This window comes from Corythoichthys intestinalis, chromosome 4, assembly GCF_030265065.1.
Source record: "Corythoichthys intestinalis isolate RoL2023-P3 chromosome 4, ASM3026506v1, whole genome shotgun sequence".
Lineage (NCBI taxonomy): Eukaryota > Metazoa > Chordata > Actinopteri > Syngnathiformes > Syngnathidae > Corythoichthys > Corythoichthys intestinalis.
In genome coordinates, this window is record NC_080398.1 from 30032899 (window position 1) to 30057487 (window position 24589).

General features: G+C 40.5%; 1 protein-coding gene across 1 annotated transcript in view; it reads right to left on the reverse strand.

The window, feature by feature from the left end:
* The window catches only part of drd2l (dopamine receptor D2 like), a 45451-nt gene that overhangs the window by 3058 nt on the left and 17804 nt on the right, over positions 1-24589 (reverse strand). The window contains exons 2-7 of the mRNA XM_057833271.1: positions 12472-12846; positions 8214-8323; positions 8006-8142; positions 5871-6073; positions 1564-1647; positions 1132-1489 (exon numbers count right to left, since the gene is read on the reverse strand). Of these exons, the coding sequence (XP_057689254.1) occupies positions 1132-1489; positions 1564-1647; positions 5871-6073; positions 8006-8142; positions 8214-8323; positions 12472-12819 (1240 nt within the window). The 5' untranslated portion in view covers positions 12820-12846. The remainder of the gene's footprint in view (positions 1-1131; positions 1490-1563; positions 1648-5870; positions 6074-8005; positions 8143-8213; positions 8324-12471; positions 12847-24589) is intronic.

A 24589-nucleotide genomic window follows, 5' to 3' on the forward strand; every position in this document is an offset into this window, starting at 1 on the left:
CAGCAAGGGGACACATCTGGCAGTGCAGGATTTGAGTCTCTGGCGGCGCCTTGTGTTACTGATAGTAGCCTTTGTTACTGTGGTCCCAGCTCTCTGTAGGTCATTCACTAGGTCCCCCATTGTGGTTCTGGGATATTTGCTCACCGTTCTAGTTATCATTTTGACGCCACGGGGTGAGATCTTGCATGGAGCCCCAGAAAGAGGGAGATTATCAGTGGTCTTGTATGTCTTCCATTTTCTAATAATTGCTCCCACAGTTGATTTCTTTACACCAAGCGTTTTACCTATTGCAGATTCAGTCTTCCCAGCCTGGTGCAGGTCTACAATTTTGTCTCTAGTGTCCTTCGACAGCTCTTTGGTCTTGGCCATTATGGAGTTTGGAGTGTGACTGACTGAAGTTTTGGACAGATGTCTTTTATACCGATAATGAGTTAAAACAGGTGCCATTAATACAGGTAACGAGTGGAGCCTCGTTAGACCTCGTAAGAAGTAGTTAGAGCTCTTTGACAGCCAGAAATCTTGCCTGTTTGTAGGTGACCAAATATTTATTTTCCACTCTAATTTGGAAATAAATTCTTTAAAAATCAAACAATGTGATTTCTTTTTTTCCCACATTCTGTCTCTCATAGTTGAGGTTTACCCATGTTAACAATTACAGGCCTCTGTAATCTTTTCAAGTAGGAGAACTTGCACAATTGGTGGTTGACTAAATACTTTATTTGCCCCACTGTAAATGATTTAAAATGTACCATGAAGGTAGTTTTATTGTAAAATAAATACATACCAATAAATATAAGGATTTGATTTTGGTAAAAATACTAAATATAAAATAAAAATAACTAAATACCGAATATACAACAAATATACAAATAGAAAATAAACAATATCAAAAGAAATATATATATATAAAAAAAAAAATAATGTATAAAATCAAATAAAGGTAATTTTTATGTAAAAATGAATTGCAATCAAGACTTGTAAAAAAACAAAAAACAAACAAAAAAAAAATCATATACTGTATTATGAATACCGTATGTTATATAATATACAATATATACTATATTAAAAAATGTCTTTTGAATACAAGTAATAATAAAGTAATGTGTAAAATTGTGTTGTACACGTGATCACCTAGCACTATGGCAAGCATCTGTGTGGCCTTCCTCTCCTTCTGCTGCGACATCCTCCCCCTAGCCCGCTCCTTGGTGACGGCTGCCCAGCCACCACTTCCGCTGTGTTCGCGCCAGCCTTCGTGGCCCCGCATGCCGCCCTCCAGCGTGGGGGGCCGCGGCGTCAGAGCTGAGCGTGGCGCCACACACGGACGTGCCGGTGCGGGCCCAACCGACACAGACATGGAGACAGTGGCCCGACCCGGGCACGCGGATGACGTCTGGACAGTAGGCGGTGCAGCTACGGTCTGCTCAGGCTGCGGCAGGAAGCGACCCGGTTCCACCTCCAGGGGGTGCACCAACGCCTCCTTCACCAATGTCTACCACGCGACAATACCGTTGGCTATGAAAAAAAAAATCCAAAATTTTGTGTAGCAATTTGTTGCTTACTCACAACTCGTTTGCGCTGGGGGGCCGCGGTCGAGGGTCTCAAAATCAGAGCGCACAGTTTGACATCTTCTGGCTGTGTGCATTTATTCTACGAGACACAAAGAAACAAATTACAGTGTTTGTAAGCAACAGCTATGAATACAACGTTAGAAAGTAAACAATCCAAGTCCTTATACTTCTGCAAATAAGTATTTGAACACTTGAGAGACTCAATGTTAATATGTAATACAGTAGCCTTTGATTACAATTGCAGAGGTCAAACTGCTCCACACAGATCTTCTCTAGATCAATCAGGTTTATGGGCTGTCACTGAGAAACAAAGAATTTCTATTGGGTTTAGGTCTGGAGACTGGCTAGGCCCCTACAGAACCTTGATATGCTTTTTACGAAGCCACTCCTTGGTTATTCTGGTTGTCTGCTTCGGGCGGTTGTCATGTTTGAAGACCCAGTCACGACCCATTTTCAATGCTCTAACTGAAGAAGGTTATTCCACAAAATCTGACAATAAATGGCCTTGGTCATCCTCTCCTAAATACAGTTCAGTCGTCCAGTCCCATACGCAGAAAAACACCCCCAAAGCATGATGCTACCACCCCCCATGCTTCACAGTAGGGATGGTGTTCTTGGGATGGTACTCATCATTCTTCTTCCTCCAAACACTATTTTAAACACATTTTAATCTCATAGGAAAACATGACTTTCTCCCATGACTACTCTGGATCATCCAAATGGTCATTGGCAAACTTAAAATGGCCCTGGACATGTGCTGGTTTAAGCAGGGGAACTTTCCGTGCAATGCATGATTTTAAACCATGACATTTTAGTGTATTACAAACAGTAATCTTGGAAATGGTGATCCCAGCTCCTTTCATGTTATTGACCAGCTCCTCTTGTGTAGTTCTTGGCTGATTCTTCATTATTCTTAGGATCACTGAGACCTTACGAGGTAGATCTTGCATAGATCCCCAGTCCAAGAGAGATTGACAGTCATGTTTAGCTTCTCCCATCTTCTAATAATTGCTCCAATGGTGGATCTTAAATCACCAAGCTGCTTGGCAATTGCCCCGTAACCCTGTCCAGCCTTACAGATGTCTACAATTCTGTCTCTGGTGTCTTTAGACAGCTCTATGGTCTTAACCATATTAGAAATTGGAGTCTTCATGATTGTATGGGGTGGACAGGTGTTTATATGCAGCTAACCGCCTCAAACAGGTAAAAAAGTCAGACTCAAAAAGTCCACCTCCACTTATTCGTTGGACTTTTTAAAGGCCACTAACAGGTCTTTGAGGCTAACAATTCTAGCTATTAGACATGTGTTTAAATACTTACTTATTTGCAGCAGTATAACACAAATAAATTGTTAAAAAACACTGTGATTTCAATTTTTTCTCTTCAGATTGTCTCTCACAGTGGACAAGCATCTACTATGAAAATTTCAAACCTTCCCATCATTTCTAAATGGGAGCAGAGACGTCGCGTCCCATTAGGCAAACCAGGCAATTGCCTAGGGCCCCCAGCCAGCATGGGCCCTCAGAGAGCCAACAGATTTAGCACACGCAGCTTTACTGCACTGTCGCAGCAACAAGTGTAGGGAGTGTTTCAATACCATGGAATCATTTGGCAGATTTTCTAACGATTCTGTTATCAATCCCAATCCACACTAACCATGTCACGTGGATTATACATGTTTAAGAAACTCCAATCAGTTATTAATACCACATGATTGTTTAAAGAGTGACTCACCAAGTACTCTCTGGAAAGTCCTTGCCGAGTTGTTTTAAGTTGATTTTCAGACGCCACCTCATTATTCATGTGACTACTTAAAGAAATTGTGATTTTTCAAAAAAAAAAAAAAAAAAAAGCGGATTAATGGGTCTATCGTATTCCTCCTCGAATACTCTATAAGAAAAATATAACATATATGCATCTAAAATAATCCTAAACAATTTTATTAGCAAATTTAATACTCATTTCGGTCGGTAGTCCACCAATCAGTGGTTTTTACAGAATAATTTGAATTTAGTGGGTCGTAGGGCCAATCTGACTACTGATTTCACACAAAGGTATATACCTCCGCATCCGATGGTGGTATTTTTGTGTTGCTACTCTTTATTCTATTGCTCCAAGTCCAACTGTCCCCCTTACTTGCACATGCTCGAAGGGCCCATGTTGCTTGTGGCCTGGGGACCCTTGCTACGCCTCTGAATGGGAGAACTTGTCAATTTGCAGTGTGTTTAAATACAGTACTTATTTTCCTCACTGTATACTGTACGCATCTGTCGACAGAAATGACAGATATCTGAAAAAACTTGTTAGGAAGTAAATAATCCAAAACTCTGACCCAAAAAGGCTTTATTTTAACCTCTACTCACAGTCCACCACTCCCACTAGCTCCTCAGAAGCCATATTTGTAGTTTTCCCATAAACCCTCTTATTAGCTAACAAAATGGCCAAGCAGCCAAAAGCACCAGGTGGTGACACCACCTTTTTTCTAAGCTTGAGAACGATAAACCGATACGACCGGATATCCGGTTTTCCAGGTGAGAGATACAGATGTATCGATTGTAAAGTTACCATTCGACAGTAATTAGCCATTAAATATTCAGTGAACCGATAGTAGAGATAGAATTCGGCTATCGCGAGCACAAGAATCGGCTTCTAATGCCTAGTTCAATGCATTGCTTAATATGATAATTTAGCTTTTACTTCATATGCTACGCTTGTGTCTTTCAGTGAATGACACAAGTGCGCGTCATTCGCCTCACAGCGGACACTTAGATCGAGACCGCACGCATGATATAATATGGACAAGCACTACTCACAGTCGTGGTTGCCACAAGTTACATCCCATGCATTTCGGCAGAACCGCTACTAGTCGCCGTCATTACCTGATCGTCACGGGCGTGTCATAACAACGCGAGAGCTAACGAAACCACTGTAAAGCACGCAGCGTCGCGTTTTCTTCACAGCCCAAAACGAAAAAGAAACTAGTAGTGGCAACGAAGCAACATGCTAAAACAATGGACAGTGTGATCACCGACGGCAGCGACGTGCTGTGATTGATTTTCAACGCACCAAGGAAAACAAAAGTCGGACTTTTAAGTGATGAAAGCAGCCAGATCTGTTCGCATGGGACAGAGCTTGTGTGAAGTGTGGAGCGGTACAGAAATCGTGAGTTTTAACCCTGAAAAATAACCCACTACAATGCTGGAAAGGGCAGCATATTGTTTCCACGAAACGCAGTCTGCTTAAATATGAACATGTGGATTAGTTGATCTTCCTCAAGAAAAATTTGCCCTTCAAAAAAGATATGGACAGTGATGAGCAATAAAAAATGAGGAAGCACGGGCATAAGTGAATGACTTTGCTGTGTATTAGGTTAAAGTAATGATTATTGACCTGTCTAAAATGCTATGTTTTTATTCCCCCAATTATACCAGTCGTAAAGCATAATTTATTATTTATTTATGATAACACTAGCAGGTTTAATTTTTTTTTCAAGAGCTGCTGCATATAATTAATATTTTTTGTTTGTAAGATGTTTACATTGAAAGTTTGCACTTAAATTACTTACCTCTTGTGTTAAAAACACCAGGAAATACAGTAATTGAATTACTGCACTTTATTGTTGTCTGTGACTGGAGTTTTATTGTATTATCAGTCCCATCCAACAAAACGACGGTCATATAGTAAGCCTTATTTATTTTCTCATAAAAAATAAAACATAACATTGGTATCAAATTTAGTAAATTTTGCTATTAAAAAATATGGTCTTTTTTATATTTTTAAAATACTCTACGACACAGGTGTCAAACCGATTCCAGAAAGGGCCTAGTGGGTGCAGGTTTGCTTTCCAACCAATGAAGAGGACACCTTTTCATCAATTAGATCTTTTACATGTGTAATCAGTTAAACTTTGTCAGGTGCTGCTTGTTTCAGCAGGAAGTTCATTGGTTAAACTCTCTGCGCGTTATCGGTTGGAACAAAATCCAGCACCCACTAGGCCCTTTCTGGAATCGGTTTGACACCTGTGCTCTACGAACACACACAACAAATGTTTACTATCGCATCGTTTTCACTCTGTATCGAACCGTATCGTTCTTAAACTGTATCGAATCGTATCGAATCGCTGGGCCTTAAAAATGTATCGTTTTCACTCTGTATCGAACTGTATCGTTCTTAAACTGTATCGAATTGTATCGAATCGCTGGGCCTTAAAAATGTATCGTTTTTTAATCGAATCGTAACCTGTGTATCTAGATACATATCGAATCGGCTTCATGCCAGAGATTCCCAACCCTACTCCACTACCTTTCTGTGCCTCTGTGGTTCCGAGGCTTCAGGCAGACGGCGGCCACACGGCGGAGCCGTGCGTCGGCCGCGCCTGCGCAGAACCACGCAGATCTGAGCGTACACCAGCAGGGTGACGATAAAGGGAACGTAGAAGGACGCCACCGATGAGTACACCACAAAGGCTGGGTCGGCGAAGCTGCACGTGGTGCCTTCACGGTCCGCTGGAGAAGAGGAAAATGGAAGGTACATTTTCGTGGCAATAAGTTAAAAGTGGTATGGAAAAGTATGTGAACATTTAGGAATTTCTAACATTTCTACATAAAATCATCATCAAATGTGATGCGATCTTTGTCAACATCACACAGGTGAAAAAAAATGCGTCTGCTTTAACTGAAACAACCCAAACATTTATAGGTTTTCATATTTTAAACTGGATAGTATACAAACAATGACAGAAGGGGGAAAAATAAGTAAGTGAACCGTCACATTTATTATTTTTCGCCCACCCCCTTTGGCATCAATAACTTCAACCAGATGCTTCCTGTAGCTGCAGATCAGTCTGGCACATCGATCAGGACTAATTTTGGCCCATTTTTCTCTATAAACTGATGTAGTTCAGTCAGATTCCTGGGATGTCTGGCATGAATCGCTGTCTTTAGGTCATGCCACAGCATCTCAATGGGTTTCAAGCCTGGGCTATGACTTTTCCACTCCAGAACGTGTATTTTGTTCCTCTGAAACCATTCTGAAGTTGATTTACTTCTGTGTTTTGGATCATTGTCTTGTTAAATCCATCCTCTTTTTAGCTTCAACCCTCTGACAGACAGCCTCAGGTTTTCCTGAAAGACATCCTGATAAACTTTTGGATTCATTCTTCCATTAATGATTGGAAGTTGTCCAGGTGCTAAGGTAGCAAAACCGCCCCAAAACATGATGCTCCCTCCACCACGCTTCATGGTGGGGATGAGGTGTTGATGATGGTGAGCCGTTCCATTTTTCCTCCACACATTACGTTGTGTATTACTCCCAAACAATTCAACTATGATTTCATCAGTTCACAAAATATTTTGCCAAAACGTCTGTGGCGTGTCCAAGTGCTATTTTGCAAACATTTAATGAGCAACCACATTTTTTTAGACAGCAGTGGCTTCCTCCGTGGAGTTCTCCCATGAACACCATTCTTGGTCATAGTTTTACATAAAGTTGATGTGTGCACAGAGATGTTGGATTGTACCAGTGATTTCTGTAAGTCTTTAGCAGACACTCTAGGGTTCTCTCTGTGTATTCTGCGCTGAACTCTTGGCATCAACTTTGGTAGATGGCCACTCCTTGGGAGAGAAGCAACAGTGCCAAACTCTCCATTTGTAGACAACTTCTCTGACTGTCAATTGACGAACATCCAGACTTTTAGGGATGGTTTTGTATCCTTTCCCAGCTTTATACAAATCAACAATTCTTGATTGCAGGTCTTCAGACAGCTCTTTTGACCAAGCCATGATGCACATCAGACAATGCTTTTCTTCAAGACAATTCTTACCTGGTGTGTGCTTTATAGTGGGCAGGGCAGCTTTAAACCACTCATCAGTGATTGGGCACACACCTGACCTAAATCATTGGTTTCAATTGCCCTTCAAGTCTCCTTAGGCAGAGGGTTCACTTCCTTATTTTTCCCCTTCTGTCATTCTTTGCTTGCTATCCTCATTAAAATATGAAAACCTATAAATGTTTGGGTGATTTTAGTTAAAACACTGTTTTTACATCTGTGTGATTTTGACAAAGATCAGATCACATTTGATGGTGATTTTATGCAGAAATGTGAGAAATTCCAAAAGGTTTAGATACTTTTTCATAAATAAGGTAGTTGACAAGTATGTTATCTTTTTCTAACTCAGTGTTAGGATATATTTCATTTATATATTTTAAACAATTTACCAAGGGAAAAAAACTCAATACTCTTTCATCGCTGTAATTTCAGCAAAAAAAAAAATATTAAATCAGGATTTACTTTCACGGGCCATACAAAATGACTTTTCAAGCTGGATCGGCCCCAAGGCCGCGAATTTGACACTAAACTGAATCCTACTGTCGGGATTGTCTTTTCCAAAATTATTTGACATTGATGTAGGAAAGTTGTGGGTTTTTTTGGCTTTTACCAGTGTTGTTGAGTCCAAAAAGCAGCGGGCAGGAGATGGCAAAAGAAAGGAACCACACAGCGGCGATCATCAGGGCTACCCGCCTCCGGGAGCTGTAGCGCGTGTTGTACAACAAAGGCATGGCAACAGCTGTGTACCTGCAAAACCCACACAAAACAAACGACTGAATAACGGTGTCCATTTTGTAGACGGGAGCTTGACAGCGTACCTGTCGATGCTGATGGCGCACAGGTTGAGGATGCTAGCCGTGCACATCATCACGTCCAGAGTCAGCAGGATGTCGCAGTGGATCAGACTGAAGCGCCATTCGCCCACCACCTGCAAATGCACACGTATTTTACTTGCTTCAACTATCTTCACTTCCATCTAAACTGATGCTATGTTAATTTTATTAGCATAGTTCAGACATACTCGCCAAGTGACACGATGTTCCTGGCAATACTTTCCTAATTAGCCCCTTAACTTGAATAGTTCATTGTCAGCCGTGACAACATCCAATCAAATATTAGTGCTCTTATTTCACGGAAATTCACTTCAGTAGAGTGACAACCACTCCTCAAATTAATTGCTGACATTGCCAATAACATGCTTCAATTTAGAGTCGGGAGTGAAATTAACAAGCATTTTTTCGACGGATATGGACAGTGAAGCAGAAACGATTCGAATAGTCTACCTAGCGACAACTGTTTTGTACAAGCTCTTCAACTGTGATTTACTTCAGGGTTATTTATTTATAATCCTATACTGAGTGTAATTTGAAAAGAAAAAAAAAGTTGTTTTTTTTGTCCTATGGGGCATAAAAGATTCTGCCCTATGTAGTCTGCTCAGCAACAGTGACTTTACAATAACTTTAATCGTATTTTATATATCATAATATGAATATATTTGTTATTCAGTGGGGCAAAAAGTATTTAGTCACCCACTAATTGTGCAAGTTCTCCCACTTGAAAATATTAGAGAGAACTGTAATTCTCAACATGGGTAAACCTCAACCATGAGAGACAGAATGTGGAAAAAATAAACAGAAAATCACATTGTTTGATTTTTAAAGAATTTATTTGCAAATCATGGTGGAAAATAAGTATTCGGTCAATACCAAAACTTCATCTCAATATTTTGTTATGTATTCTTTGTTGGCAATAACGGAAGCCAAACTTTTTCTGTAACTCTTCACAAGCTTTTACACACTGTTGCTGGTATTTTGGCCCATTCCTCCATGCAGATCTCCTCTAGAGCAGTGATGTTTTGGGGCTGTCGTTGGGCAACACGGACTTTCAACTCCCTCCACAGATTTTCTATGGGGTTGAAATCTGAGACTGGCGAGGCCACTCCGGTACCTTGAAATGCTTCTGATGAAGCCACTCCTTTATTGCCCTGGCTGTGTGTTTGGGATCATTGTCATGCTGAAAGACCCATCCACGTCTCATCTTCAGTGCCCTAGCTGATGGAAGGAGATTTTCACTCAAAATCTGTCGATACATGGCCTTATTCATTCTTTCCTTTACACAGATCAGTCGTCCTGGTCCTTTTGCAGAAAAACAGCCCCAAAGCATGATGTTTCCACCCCCATGCTTTACAGTGGGTATGGTGTTCTTCGGATGTAATTCAGTATTCTTTCTCCTCTAAACACGAGAACCTGTGGTTCTACCATAAAGTTCTATTTTGGTTTCATCTGACCATAACACATTCTCCCAGTCCTCTTCTGGATCATCCAAATGCTCTCTAGCGAACCGCAGACGGGCCTGGAGGTGTACTTTCTTCAGCAGGGGGACACGTCTGGCGGTGCAGGATTTGAGTCCCTGGTGGCGCATTATGTTACTGATAGTAGCCCTTTGTTACTCTGGTCCCAGCTCTCTGTAGGTCATTCACTAGGTCCCCCCCCGTGTGGTTCTGGGATTTTTGCTCACTGTTCTTGTTATCATTTTGACACCATGGTGTGAGATCTTGCATGGAGCTCCAGATCGAGGGAGATTATCAATGGTCATGTATGTCTTCCATTTTCTAATAATTGCTCCCACAGCTGATTTCTTTACACCAAGCGTTTTACCTATTGCAGATTGAGTCTTCCCAGCCTGGTGCAGGTCTACAATTTTGTCTCTGGTGTCCTTCGACAGCTCTTTGGTCTTGGCCATAGTGGAGTTTGGAGTGTGACTGACTGAGATTGTGGACAGGTGTGTTTTATACCAATAACAGGTTAGTTAAACAGGTGCCATTAATACAGGTAACGAGTGGAGCCTCGTTAGAAGAAGTTAGAAGAGGACCTCTTTGACAGCCAGAAATCTTGCTTCTTTGCAGGTGACCAAATACGTATTTTCCACTCTAATTTGGAAATAAATTCTTTAAAAATCAAACAATGTGATTTTCTGTCCCCCCCCCCCCCCCCCCCCCCAAATTCTGTCTCTCATGGTTGAGGTTTACCCTTGTTGACAATTACAGGCCTCTCTAATCTTTTCAAGTAGGAGAATTTGCACAATTGGTGGTTGACTAAATACTTATTTGCCCAACTGCATATTAAAAAATAATATTTAAAACGCTTGGTGTAAAGAAATCAACTGTGGGAGCAATTATTAGAAAATGGAAGACTCAAATCCTGCACTGCCAGACGTGTCCCCCTGCTGAACAAGGTACACGTCCAGGCCTGTCTGCGGTTCGCTAGAGAGCATTTGGATGATCCAGAAGAGAACCGGGAGAATGTGTTATGGTCAAATGAAACCAAAATAGAACTTTTTGGTAGAAACACAGGTTCTCGTGTTTGGAGGAGAAAGAATACTGAATTGCATCTGAAGAACACCATAACCACTGTGAAGCATGGAGGTGGAAACATCATGCTTTGGGGCTGTTTTTCTGCAAAAGGACCAGGACGACTGATCTGTGTAAAGAAAAGAATGAATGGGGCCATGTATCTAGAGATTTTGAGTGAAAATCTCCTTCCATCAGCAAGGGCACTGAAGATGAGACGTGGCTGGGTCTTATTGCATGACAATGATCCCAAACACACAGCCAGGGCAATAAAGGAGTGGCTTCGTAAGAAGCATTTTAAGGTCCTGGAGTGGCCTAGCAGTCTCCAGATCTCAACCCCATAGAAAAATTATGTGGAGGGAGTTGAAAGTCCGTGTTACACAACGACAGCCCCAAAACATCACTGCTCTAGAGGAGATCTGCATGGAGGAATGGGCCAAAATACCAGCAACAGTGTGTGAAAAGCTTGTGAAGAGTTACAGAAAACATTTGGTCTCCGTTATTGCCAACAAAGGGTACATAACAAAGTATTGAGATGAACTTTTGGTATTGACCAAATACTTATTTTCCACCATGATTTTTAAATAAATTCTTTAAAAATCAAACAATGTGATTTTCTGGTCCCCCCCCACACACACACATTCTGTCTCTCATGGTTGAGGTTTACCTATGTTGACAATTACAGGCCTCTCTAATATTTTCAAGCGGGAGAACTTGCAAAATTAGTGGTTGACTAGATACTTATTTGCCCCACTGTAAATGCAAATTGGAACTTTTTCGTATTCTCTTAGAGTCACCATGTAAACGGCCCCTAAAAAATATAGTACAAAGGTTGTCCGCCCGATTGCCTGCCTGAGCGGTCCACTGTCCAACAAAGCCAAGGCCGCCTTGCCCTGCAAACAGTCAAGATGCTAATTGGCGCAATCAAAACCTGTGGTTTTGTGAGTGTAAATGGGAATGACTCGTGAGGACCTCAATGCTGACAAAATATATGCGGATTACAGTCAGATGACCCTTCTCTGAATACAAAAGTGGTTTGTATCAACTGATCCACCTTTGGTAGTTCTAGTGTAAGCCTATAAATAAGTCACTAGGTCAATATGTAAAGCAAATACCGTATTGGTCCGAATATAAGACGGCCCTGATTATAAGAAGACCCCCTCTTTTTCAAGACTCAAGTTTGAAAAAAGACTTTTTGAACACCAAATTAATTTTTATACAGAAAATAATTATAGTACATCTGAAACAAATGACTATAACAATATATTTGAGAGAAAAAGCATGTTATTTTGCCTCATTCAAATCTTATTATCTGAACATTTAAATATGTAAACTAAAGTGCAATCACATTCGTAAATGAATGGCTTCTGGTTTTTGAAATGTAAATAAACCAATCTATTGTAATAAAACAACAAAAACGCAATAACCATTAACCATTAACCATCAAAGTGAAGTCCAACTAACTGTAGTATTGAAACAAATCTGAATAAGGAAAAACATTGCAACAATGCAAACTGGTTAAACTTGAGAGGAGCTGAGATCTGTCATGACAGAACATCGCTTTAATGATATCTGGCGCCGTCTAGCGTCGTGAATGGGTATAATGTTTAGACACCAAATATAAGACGACCCCTTCTTTTTCAGTGTTATTTCAATGCAAAAAACACCGTCTTATATTCGGGCCAATACGGTAATGGGTTGAAAACACTATGTTTTGGCCGACTTACTTCCAGATACACTCCCCACGGCATGACCAGGGTAGCCAGCAGAAGGTCGGACACAGCCAAAGAGACGATGAGGTAGTTGGTAGTAGTCTGCAGGGCCCTTTCTCGCGACACGGCCACGCACACTAGCACGTTGCCGAACACCACGCAGAAGATGAGCAGCACGAGCAGCACGGCATAAAAGTTGTACGGTGGCGAGGACGACGATGGCGCCGCCCCGCTGCAATTCCCAATCGAGGACAGCGGGATGAATGAGGGGGCGCCGGAGGAGTTGAGATAAAGCGTTGACAGAAGTACGGAGGACGTAGATGGTGAAGGGGAAATGTTTTCAGAGTTGTTGTAAGAAGTCATGGCGATGCTCCAGTAGACATTGTCGCTCTGAAAAGTGATGACACAAAAGCAAGATTATTTTCTGAGCTGGCGGTGAACTCAATTGGAAGCCTGTCAGCAGGAATTGAAAAGGCCATTTCTGTAAATGACTTCAAACAGCATAGAGACACCAAACAAGATGTTTTTTTAATCAGAAATGAACAGCACTGTTGCAAGGACTGAAGTTTAGGACACAAGCAGATATAAAAAACATGGCTGTCCTTAAATACCAAACTCAAAATATCACACTCCACTGACTTTCACAAAGAGACAAGATTTTTCCGCATCCAGTTTTAAGCCTTGGAGGGAAAATAATCACTAAAAGGGATTGGAGTGATAAATAATGCATTTTTTTTTTAATCTCACTGTTATTTCCATTAGTGTTTGTTTCTAATAAACTAAATCCGATTAAATCTAAGAATAACTGAATACCTCACTCTGCTCTGAATGAATTAAAGTCACTAAAGGCTCAGATGCTATCGAGTCTCTTTCCAACATTTTAGTCAGTCGAGTTTTTGTTGCAATCACAATAAAGAGCAGCAAAACTAATTAAAAGTTCCCTCGAAACACAGCAGCAGGACTGACCGGGGCTCTTTTGAAAGTTTTTCTTTGAGTTATTTGACATATAAGCAACTCTGATATAATCACCTGTGAAATCATTTCAATATTAAACAGTATACACTGCAAATTCCTCTGCTTGAGGATGTAACACTTTAGAAAATACTGTTTTCGAACGCCACATACAGTAGGGCAAATATGTATTTAGTCAACCACCAATTGTGCAAGTTCTCCTACTTGAAAAGATGGCCTGTAATTGTCAACATGAGTAAACCTCAACCATGAGAGACAGAATGTGGAAAAAAAAACAGAAAATCACACTGTTGATTTTTAAAGAATTTATTTCCAAATTAGAGTGGAATAGGTATTTGGTCACTTACAAACAAGCAAGATTTCTGGCTATCAAAGACGTCTTCTAACGAGGCTCCACTCGTTACCTGTATTAATGGCACCTGTTTTAACTCATTATCGGTATAAAAGACACCTGTCCACAACCTCAGTCAGTCGCACTCCAAACTCCACTATGGCCAAGACCAAAGAGCTGTCGAAGGACAGCAGACACAAAACTGTAGACCTGCACCAGGCTGGGAAGACTGAATCTGCAATAGGTAAAACGCTTGGTGCAAAGATATCAACTGTGGGAGCAATTATTAGAAAATGGAAGACATACAAGACCACTGATAGTCTCCCTCAATCTGGGGCTCCATGCAAGATCTTACCCCGTGGCGTCAAAATGATAACAAGAACTGTGAGCAAAAATCCCATAACCACACGGGGGGACCTAGTGAATGACCGAAAGAGAGCTGGGACGACAGTGACAAAGGCTACTATCAGTAACACAATGCGCCGCCAGGGACTCAAATCCTGCCCTGCCAGATGTGTCCCCCTGCTGAAGCCAGTACACGTCCAGGCCCATCTGCGGTTCGCTAGAGAGCATTTGGATGATCCAGAAGAGGACTGGGAGAGTGTGTCATGGTCAGATGACACCAAATAATAACTTTTTGGTAGAAACACAGGTTCTCGTGTTTGGAGGAGAAAGAATACTGAATTGCATCCGAAGAACACCATACCCACAGTGAAGCATGGGGGTGGCTGTTTTTCTGCAAAGGGTCCAGGTCGACTGATCTGTGTAAAGGAAAGAATGAATGGGGCCATGTATCGAGAGATTTTGAGTGAAAATCTCCTTCCATCAGCAAGGGCATTGAAGATGAGACGTGGCTTGGTCTTTCAGCATGACAATGATCCCAAACACACAGCCAGGGCAACAAAGGAGTGGCTTCGTAAGAAGCCTTTCAAGGTCCTGGAGTGGCCTAGTCAGTCTCCAGATCTCAACCCCATAGAAAAAATCTGTGGAGGGAGTTGAAAGGCCGTGTTGCCCAACGACAGCCCCAAAATATCACTGCTCTAGATGAGATCTGCATGGAGGAATGGGCCAAAATACCAGCAACAGTGTGTGAAAAGCTTGTGAAGAGTTACAGAAAACGTTTGGCCTCCGTTATTACCAACAAAGGGTACATAACAAAGTATTGAGAGGAACTTTTGGTATTGACCAAATACTTATTTTCCACCATGATTTGCAAATAAATTCTTTAAAAATCAAACAATGTGATTTTCTGTTTTTTTTTTCCACATTGTCTCGCATGGTTGAGGTTTACCCATGTTGACAATTACAGGCCTCTCTAATATTTTCAAGTGGGAGAACTTGCACAATTAGTGGTTGACTAAATACAGGAAAAAGTGTACATGGAGGTTATGCTGTAATATCGTCCCTAACAATTTTGGGACTAAACCTACACCCTTGACTGTGAATCATTTGTTATTTGGTGTTATTTGAATCAAAAAGAGAATAATACAGTGCTGGACAAAAGTATTGGCACCCCTGCAATTCTGTCAGATAAGGATTGCAATTAAAAATGCTTTGGTAGCAATTAGGGCTGTCAAAATGATCGCGTTAACGCGCGGTAATTAATTTTTTAAATTAATCACGTTAAAATATTTGACGCAGTTAACGCACATGTCCCGCTCAGACAGTATTCTGCCTTTTGGTAAGTTTTACAGCAAGGTTTTTTGTGCTGTCTAACAGCGAACTCTTGTGGTCGCTTTGCGACATGGTTTATTGCTTTCTTGCCAGTTCAATATGGCTGCACGACGTCTCGGGCTGATGCCTACGTTGTAATGTTGTGCTTATATGATCCTTGGACAAGATTTGTCCGTAAGTATGGTTGTTGTAAAGAATGTACATATTATGTTAGTAAGCGAAATGTTATATTTTTTGTATGAGACGCTTTTTGTTTATGTTTAGTGAACCTGTATAGCGTGCTAAGCTAACGTTGTTGCTAATGCAATGCTTGTGTACTTTTTTTTTGTAGTTTCACTACGGTCCAAAGAGAACAATGGTTTGAGGCCATTTTATTAATAGATCAGATGAAAAAGGAAGAAGTCTGATTATTAAGGCGTCGTTCACTAGCTGTGTAGCTTTGGAAAAAGTAGACGCTTCGGAGTGAGGACAGCATAGACAGATTTAAATGACAGTAGAGTGAAATGCCCACTACAGTCCTTATATACCGTATGTTGAATGTATATATCCATCTTGTGTCTTATCTTTCCATTCCAACAATTTATTTTACAGTATATATATATAATTTACAGAAAAAATGGCATATTTTATAGATGGTTTGAATTGCGATTAATTGCGATTAATTACGATTAATTAATTTTTAAGCTGTAATTAACTCGATTAAAAATTTTAATCGTTTGACAGCCCTAGTAGCAATACCTTCATTGATTTCGCTTGCCATGAAAAAACACTAAAGAGAATGGAAAAAAATTAAATCATTATCATTTTACACGAAACTCCAAAAATGAACCCGACAAAAGTATTGGCACCCTTTGAAAAATCATGTGATGCTTCTCTAATTTGTGTAATTAACAGCACCTGTTATTTACCTGTGGCACAAAACAGGTGGTGGCAATAACTAAATCACACTTGCAGCCAGTTAAAATGGATTAAAGTTGACTCAACCTCTGTCCTGTGTCCTTATGTGTTCCACATTGAGCATGGAGAAAAGAAAGAAGACCAAAGAACTGTCTGAGGACTTGAAAAGCAAAATTGTGAGGAACCATGGGCAATCCAAAGGCTACAAGTGCAGCTCCAAAGACCTGAATGTTCCTGTGTCTACCGTGCGCAGTGTCATCAATAAGTGTAACGCCCATGGCACTATGGCTAACCTCCCTAGATATGGACGGGAAAGAAAAATTGACGAGAGATTTCAACGAAAGATTGTGAGGATGGTGGATAAAGAACCGCGACGAACATCAAACAAGTTCAAGCTGTCCTTTAGTCCCAGGGTACAACAGTGTCAACCCGTACTATCCGTCGGTGTCTGAATTAAAAGGGACTCTATGGTAGGGTACCCAGGAAGACCCCACTTCTGATCCTGAGACATAAAAAAAAACAGACTGGAGTTTGCCAAAACTTACCTGAAAAAGCCAAAAACGTTTTGGAACGTTTGGTCAGATGAGACAAAAGTAAAGCTTTTTGGGAAAAGGCATCAACATAGAGTTTACAGGAAAAAAACAGGCCGGTTCCCTGATGTTTTGGGGTTGCTTTGATACCTTTGGCACTGGACTGCTCGACCGTGTGCATGGCATTATAAAGTGTGAAGACTACCAACAAATTTTGCAGCAGTGAAGTAAAGCTTTTTGGGAAAAGGCATCAACATAGAGTTTACAGGAAAAAAACAGGCCGGTTCCCTGATGTTTTGGGGTTGCTTTGATACCTTTGGCATTGGACTGCTCGACCGTGTGCATGGCATTATAAAGTGTGAAGACTACCAACAAATTTTGCAGCAGTGTGGCCCAGTGTGAGAAAGCTAAGTCTCCTTTAGAGGTCATGGGTCTTCCAGCAGGACAATGACCCAAAACACACTTCAAAAAGCACTAGAAAATGGTTGGAGAGAAAGCACTTTAGACTTCTAAACTGGTCAGCAATGAGTACACCCTTGAATCCCATAGAACACCTGTGGAGAGATCTGAATATAGGAGTTTGGAGAAGGCAACCTTCAAATCTCAGAGACTTGGAGCAGTTGACCAAAGAAGAATTGTCTAAAATTCCAGCAGAGCATTGTAAGAATCTCATTAGCCATGTTTACATGGAGCCAAATATTCCAATTGCAATCGGTTTAGATGTTCAAACCGAATAAATGTGTTCCATATAAACACCTCATTCGGAATGAACAGGCCCAAACCGAATGGAATTTCATTCCGTTTCACAGGGGTGGAATATTCCTTTTCCCAAAACGATTAGAAGTAAAATTATATCATGTAAACAGGGAAGCGGAATGGTGTCTGGTTGCGTTCTTTCTGCACATGCTCCGTACTGACGTGGTGACGTCACTTGGTGACGTAAGTAACGTCACTTGCAACATGGCTTCCAAGCACACGCACAGCGCACCTAATTGGAGTCCGGCGGAAAGTTTATATCCATGAATCCCTCCACCAGCCCACACAACTTTTTAAATGAACGGCGTGTCATTCTGAAGTTTTGTTTCCACTCGAAAAGTTAAAACAGCAGCTGATCTGACGATCGATCTCCATGTTTTGCAACGTGACGCTTTGTTTTGATTAATCTGCGCATGTCAGACGGCAGTTGTCAAACGTCCTTTCGGAATAAAGGCAGACACATGTAAACGCTGGATCGGAATAGATGAAGTGACATGGAAAAAGCAGGGCTGTCAAACGATTAAAATTTTTAATCGAGTTAATTACAGCTTAAAAATTAATTAATCGTAATTAATCGCAATTAATCGCAATTCAAACCATCTATAAAATATGCCATATTTTTCTGTAAATTATATATATATTCTGTAAAATAAATTGTTGGAATGGAAAGATAAGACACAAGATGGATATATACAGTCAACATACGATACATAAGGACTGTAGTGGGCATTTCACTGTACTGTCATTTAAACCTGTCGATGCTGTCCTCACTCCGAAGCGTCTACTTTTTCCAAAGCTAGACAGCTAGTGAACGACGCCTTAATAATCAGACTTCTTCCTTTTTCATCTGATTTATTAATAAAATGGCCTCAAACCATTGTCCTCTTTAGACCGTCGTAAAACTACAAAAACAAAGTACACAAGCATTGCATTAGCAACAACGTTAGCTTAGCACGCTATACAGGTTCACTAAACATAAACAAAAAGCGTCTCATACAAAAAATATAACATTTTGCTTACTAACATAATATGTACATCCTTTACAACAACCATAATTACAGACAAATCTTGTCCAACGATCATATAAGCACAACATTACAACGTAGGCGTCAGCCCGAGACGTCGTGCAGCCATATTGAACTGGCAAGACAACAATAAACCATGTCGCAAAGCGACCACAAGAGTTCGCTGTTAGACAGCACAAAAAGCCTTGCTGTAAAACTTACCAAAAGGCAGAATACTGTCTGAGCGGGACATGTGCGTTAATTGCGTCAAATATTTTAACTTGATTAATTAAAAAAAATTAATTATCGCGCGTTAACGTGATAATTTTGACAGCCCTAGTAAACAGCTGATCTGAAATTTCCATTCGGAATTATTTGAACCGGTATGAATAAAAGTCAGCATGTAAAAGTGGCTACTGATGGATACCGGAAGCGGTTGTTCAGTTTTTTTGTCTAAAGGTTGTGCTAGCAAGTATTAGGCTGAGGGTGCCAATACTTTTGTCTGGCCCATTTTTGGAGTTTTGTGTAAAATGATAATGATCTTTTTTTCTTTTCCATTCTCTTTTGTGTTTTTTCATTGCAAGCGAAATAAATGAAGATAATACTACAAGAGCATTTGTAATTGCAAATCATTTCCTGGGAGAAATTGAGCATTATCTGACAGAATTACAGGGGTGTCAATACTTTTGGCCAGCACTACATCAGCTTTACAATGATATGTAAAGGATTACGCTATGTTTGCCATCGCAGAGTAATTACGATTTGAAGTTGGTTTGTCAGTGCATCTTCAAATTCCAACATTATGAGAAAACAGACTCGGAAATGGCACATCTACTTTTAAGATAGCCATTCATTTGTCCTTAGCAACCAGCATGTTAGTGAGGCTAGACAACAACCAAACCTAGCACAGAAACTCAGCACATATCAAGGAAAAAATTGTTTCAGACATGAAATAATCATTTTGAAAGTGAAATGAACTAGATTCAATTCATTCTGAACCAGTGGCATTGAACTCTATGAACAACCAAAGCTCTTGATTGGTTTCTATCAAAATATGACACATTATTGTCATTGCCAGTGATTGACTGCCAGCTTCATTTTCAAGTTTTGTGATTCCTACCCGTTGTCGCCTTCACGTCAATGATCATTTTGGCATTTGTTCAGTCCACTGATATGCATTTGAAACATGATTTAAATTGCAGGCAGACAGTTGATTAAGACTGTCAGTAACATGTCTTCTTCTAAACAGTCACTCACTCTTGTACCCCAATTCATTTTATTTTTTTAATTGAGAATCTGCACAAAAGTTTGTGTCTGTGGAAAGAGTACATAGCATGTTTCATATATCAATGCCTTCTTAAAATAAGTCAGTTTTTAAAGAAATTTAAAAAAAAAATACTAACACTTATCATTTTTTTGCAGTCTTTGGATTAGGGGTGAGACAATAAATCGAAAGTGTATGACTCTTGTGACATGAACATGACATCTGTTTAAGCCCTTTTAATTTGAACCCGAGAGAAACATAATGAGAATGGCAGCACTGTTGATATTTCACAAAACAAGCAGCAAAAGCAAAATGAACAGTAAAGACGTCGAAACGTCCTACAAGAGGCTACCGTGCGCTTTCAGCTTGTTTTGTTTAGATGCATGCAGACAGAACATATTAAATATGCCTTAAGAAAATACTTAAACGTAGTCATATCAAATAAGAGTGTTTTAAATACGCTACGTGACCAATGGGTACAACGGATCAACAACTGGCTTTAAAGCTACCACAAGAAAACACAATGCTTAAAAGTATTAGAGGAAAACACATGCAAATAGAATTTTGAGCCAATGAAAAGGTAACATGCAATATGCAATATGCAACTCTACCATGCTAGACTGTGCGTCCCGGGCTGTAGGGGGACGGGTATTGATAAGCACATGCTTTTTCCCGTCTTCCTTTGTCTGTCATCGGTCTTTTCGGGCAAATTATTCCATATTTTGTGGCTGTCAATGATTCTCTTTCTTTGGCCAAACTATCCCACATTTTTGTAACTGTCATTGATACCGATGATGATGACAATACATATTTCATTCATTCATTCATTCATTCAACATTATTTACAGGTTGTTTCCTGTTGATTTTCGGTCACGTCCTATTAATTCAGGGACATTCTTTGAGTCACTTCCTTTTCAGTAACCCAAAATCAACAGGAATTGACCTAAAAATGCCCCCAAATCAACAGGAAGTGACCCTTAAATACCTCAAAAGGAAAAGGAAGTGACCAAAACCAACAGGAAATGACGTGAAATTCTCCAAAATGAACTCATTGGGAGTGATGAAAGGATGTGCATTAGCTGCCACCCGCCCACTTCAAATGGATTGGACATCTACCCGTGATAAACTCATTCCTGTTCACAGCAGAAGGATGAAAAGAGCTTGTTTTTCTGTTCATTAGTTGTTTTGTAAAAAATCCTAGAATGATTTCCTGGCCCATGCATAGATAATTGTTGCATCGCCATATTGTGAGATCATCAGTATCATAAGCCTTGTGTTGCAAATCCTATCGTATAGTGAGGTATCCAGAGGTTCCCACCCCTACTTTGGATAAGCTATGCTAGATGAATGGGGGAATTACTGAAAATCCTTACCCCTTCCCTGCCTAATTTGATCCCATACAGAAACAACGTGGAATTAGTTTGGTCCCAATCCAATACTCAGTATCGAATACCGTTACGGCTATTTTTGGAGTATCACACAGCATCCGATTTGGTCACAACATCAGACAAACATGTCCGCTGTGTTGGACTACTTATGATTAGAATGTTAATGAAATAATGCATTAGCTTGCGCTAAATTTAATTTTCGATACATAACGCACGTTTCAAAGTCGCTCGCTCAATCCAACCGGCCTGTGCTCGCTTCGCATGCCTCCCTTTGCTTAGGTGGCGCCTCGCTCGGCAATTTATTAAAAATGTTCACATTTGGTTCGTCGTTCTTGACCTCACAACGGCTCTTGGGATATATAGTCTTTTGTGCTGCTTTCGGTTTTGAAAAAGGACAAGAAATGATGGAAATATGGAGATGAACACATGGTCCATGCAGCGTTTTAATGCTTATTTATGAGTGCAATAAAACTGTAACACTCAAATGACATTATCTCCCTTTTTACTTGGTCGATTGACTTCAAATAAAAACTGGTGTGGACATCAACTTCCGCACTTTTAAATGAGAGCAACCAGCGGCACATGGGTGACGTAATTACAGCGTGACGAGGCTTCAAAGATGATGTGCGTAAACACGTCGCTGCCAACACGTTTGGTGTTAAAGGGTTAAACACTGACACCTTTTTAAAACGATATCTCCATTGTTGGCAGGAGCATATCGATAACCTTTTGGGATACAAAGTATCACGATATATCACCATTTCGATATTTTGTTACACCCCTAATGGCGACCTACTAGTTAAACTAATTTTACAAATTGTATTAAAACGAAAACATCAAGAGGGGTTTCAATATCAAACTAGGCCTGCAAGCAGGACTGAACGGGCCCTCGCAATCTTGCGCAACTCGGACGTCACTCAACTCGGACAGTGTGCAGGTCGGGGTGGTGGCAGATCGTCCTCTCTATTCATCCCATTAGAACCTCACATGCTCGAAAGTCGCCTCTTTAAATTCACACACCTAATAGATAAAAACCCCTATTGGAAAGAGTACTACAAAAAAGGAGGCGCTACTGAGCTGTGCAGCCAAGCCCTTATTGAAAACCAAAATGAATCTTCTAACTGGGCCAATTCGACAAAGTGTGCCAAATTCTGTGGCTCTATAAGCTGCCTGAGTCTCTGAAAAAAAATATTTCCTTTTAATGGCGAACAAAGGGTCATCACGGCAACAGACAGAGACATGTGGACATGGGCCGTGAAATAAGTATTACAAAAGGTCTTGAAATTACAATGACCAACCTGAAAAGAACTGGACATATATTAGAAAAAATTAGTGACTTTCTATTGCCACTAGTTGGCGCTGTAGGGTTGATGCAAATGACCCCTACAGGACCCTTCAGAGTATGACTCAACAAGCACGAGATGTTTGGCGCAGATGTGTTGTAGAAGTTAGGACTGTTCAAAACTTTTGGTGAGACGAAATGGGTTCAGTCATTTTTACGTCTCCTGTTGGACCCTTCTGCTTCACCCAAACCTCAGTATTTTTCATCAGGCACCTGAACACATGTCTTAAGGCTCCCCTCTTGCAGGTTTGAGGTGAATAGAGATTTTTTCCTCGGAGGAGGAGCCTGTTTCGTAAAAAAAGGCATTTCCTGTTCCCACTAGGTGGCGCTAGGCCTAATGGGTAATATTTCAATGCACTCTTGTTAAGGGTGGGATCCCGCACATACATGCCAGATATGAAAAAGATTGAACGTTGTTTCAAGGAGCTATTAGTCATTTACTGAATTTGTCATTTTGCCGAAAAAATGGCTTACTTTGGCACCACGCCCAGGTCAGACCCATGAATGAAAACGCACCATTTTGAAAATTTAGATCTCCTATGTCTCCTGAATAGTCTAACCAATTTTGAAGATGATCCAACTAATTCCCTCTGTGACAAGGTCTCAAATGTGCACCCTGTTAATTGATAAAAATTTCACATTTGATCCAAAATACCCGATTTCCTGTTGGGTTTGGAATATGGGTTCAAGAGACTTTTTGGAGCAGTTTTGCACAAGGTATCGACTCCCCAAATTTCATAACTCTACGTTAAAAAAACCTAATAGGAAACGCCTTTTTGAAAAATTCAAGGGGGCGCCACTGAGCCATTTTGTTACATTTTTTTGTAACGCCGCAAGATTATCGAAATCCACGCAAAGCCGCATGTATGTGCACAATTTGGTGAGTTTTCGTGCATGTTCAGGCCTCCAAATGTATACTTTACTACAAATGGATAAAAAATTCACATTCCATCCAAAATAACCGATTTTCTGTTGGATTTGGAAAATGGGTGCAAGAGACTTTTTGGAGCAGTTTTGCATAAGGTATGGACTCCCCAAATTTCATTGCTCTACGTTGAAAAAACCCAATAGGAAAGGCCTTTTTTAAAACTCCTTTCTGTCACCACTAGTTGGCACTGTAGAGTTGATGCAAATGACCCCTACCAGACCCTTCAGAGTATGACTCTCAACAAGCACGGGAAGTTTGGCGCAGATATGTTGTATATCTGCCGAGTTATGACTGTTCAAAGTCTTTTGCGAGACAAATTGTTGACGGTCATTTTCACTTTCCTGTTTGGACCCCTCCGCTTCAACGAAACCTCAATATTTTTCATCAGGCACCTGAACACAGGTCTTAAGGCTCCCCTGATGCAGGTTTGAGGTCAACAGATTTTTTTTCCTTGGAGGAGGAACCTGTCTCGTAAAAAAAGGCATTTCCTGTTCTCACAAGGGAGTGCTAGGCCTAATGGGTAATATTTCAATGCACTCGTGTTAAGGGTGGGATGTCGCACATACATGCCAGATATGAAAAAGATTGAACGTTGTGTGAAGGAACTATTAGTCATTTACTGAATTTGTCATTTTGCCGAAAAAATGGCCGACTTTGGCACTACGCCCAGGTCAGACCCGTGAATGAAAACGCACCATTTTAAAAACTTAAGACCTCATATGTCTCCTGAACAGTCTTACCAATTTTGAAGATGATCCAACTAACTCCCTCGGCGAAAAGGCTTCAAATGTGCACCCTGTAAATCGATAAAAATTTCATATTCGATCCAAAATAACCGATTTCCTGTTGGGTTTGGAATATGGGTGCCAATGCTTTTTTGGAGCGGTTTTGGACAAGGTATAGACTCCCCAAATTTCATTGCTCTACGTTGACAGACCCTAATGTTATATATATATGTTAAAATTTCAAGGGGGCGCCACTGAGCCATTTTGTTACTTTTTTTTTCAACGTTGCAAAATTATCGAAATGTACAATTTTCCGCAGGTA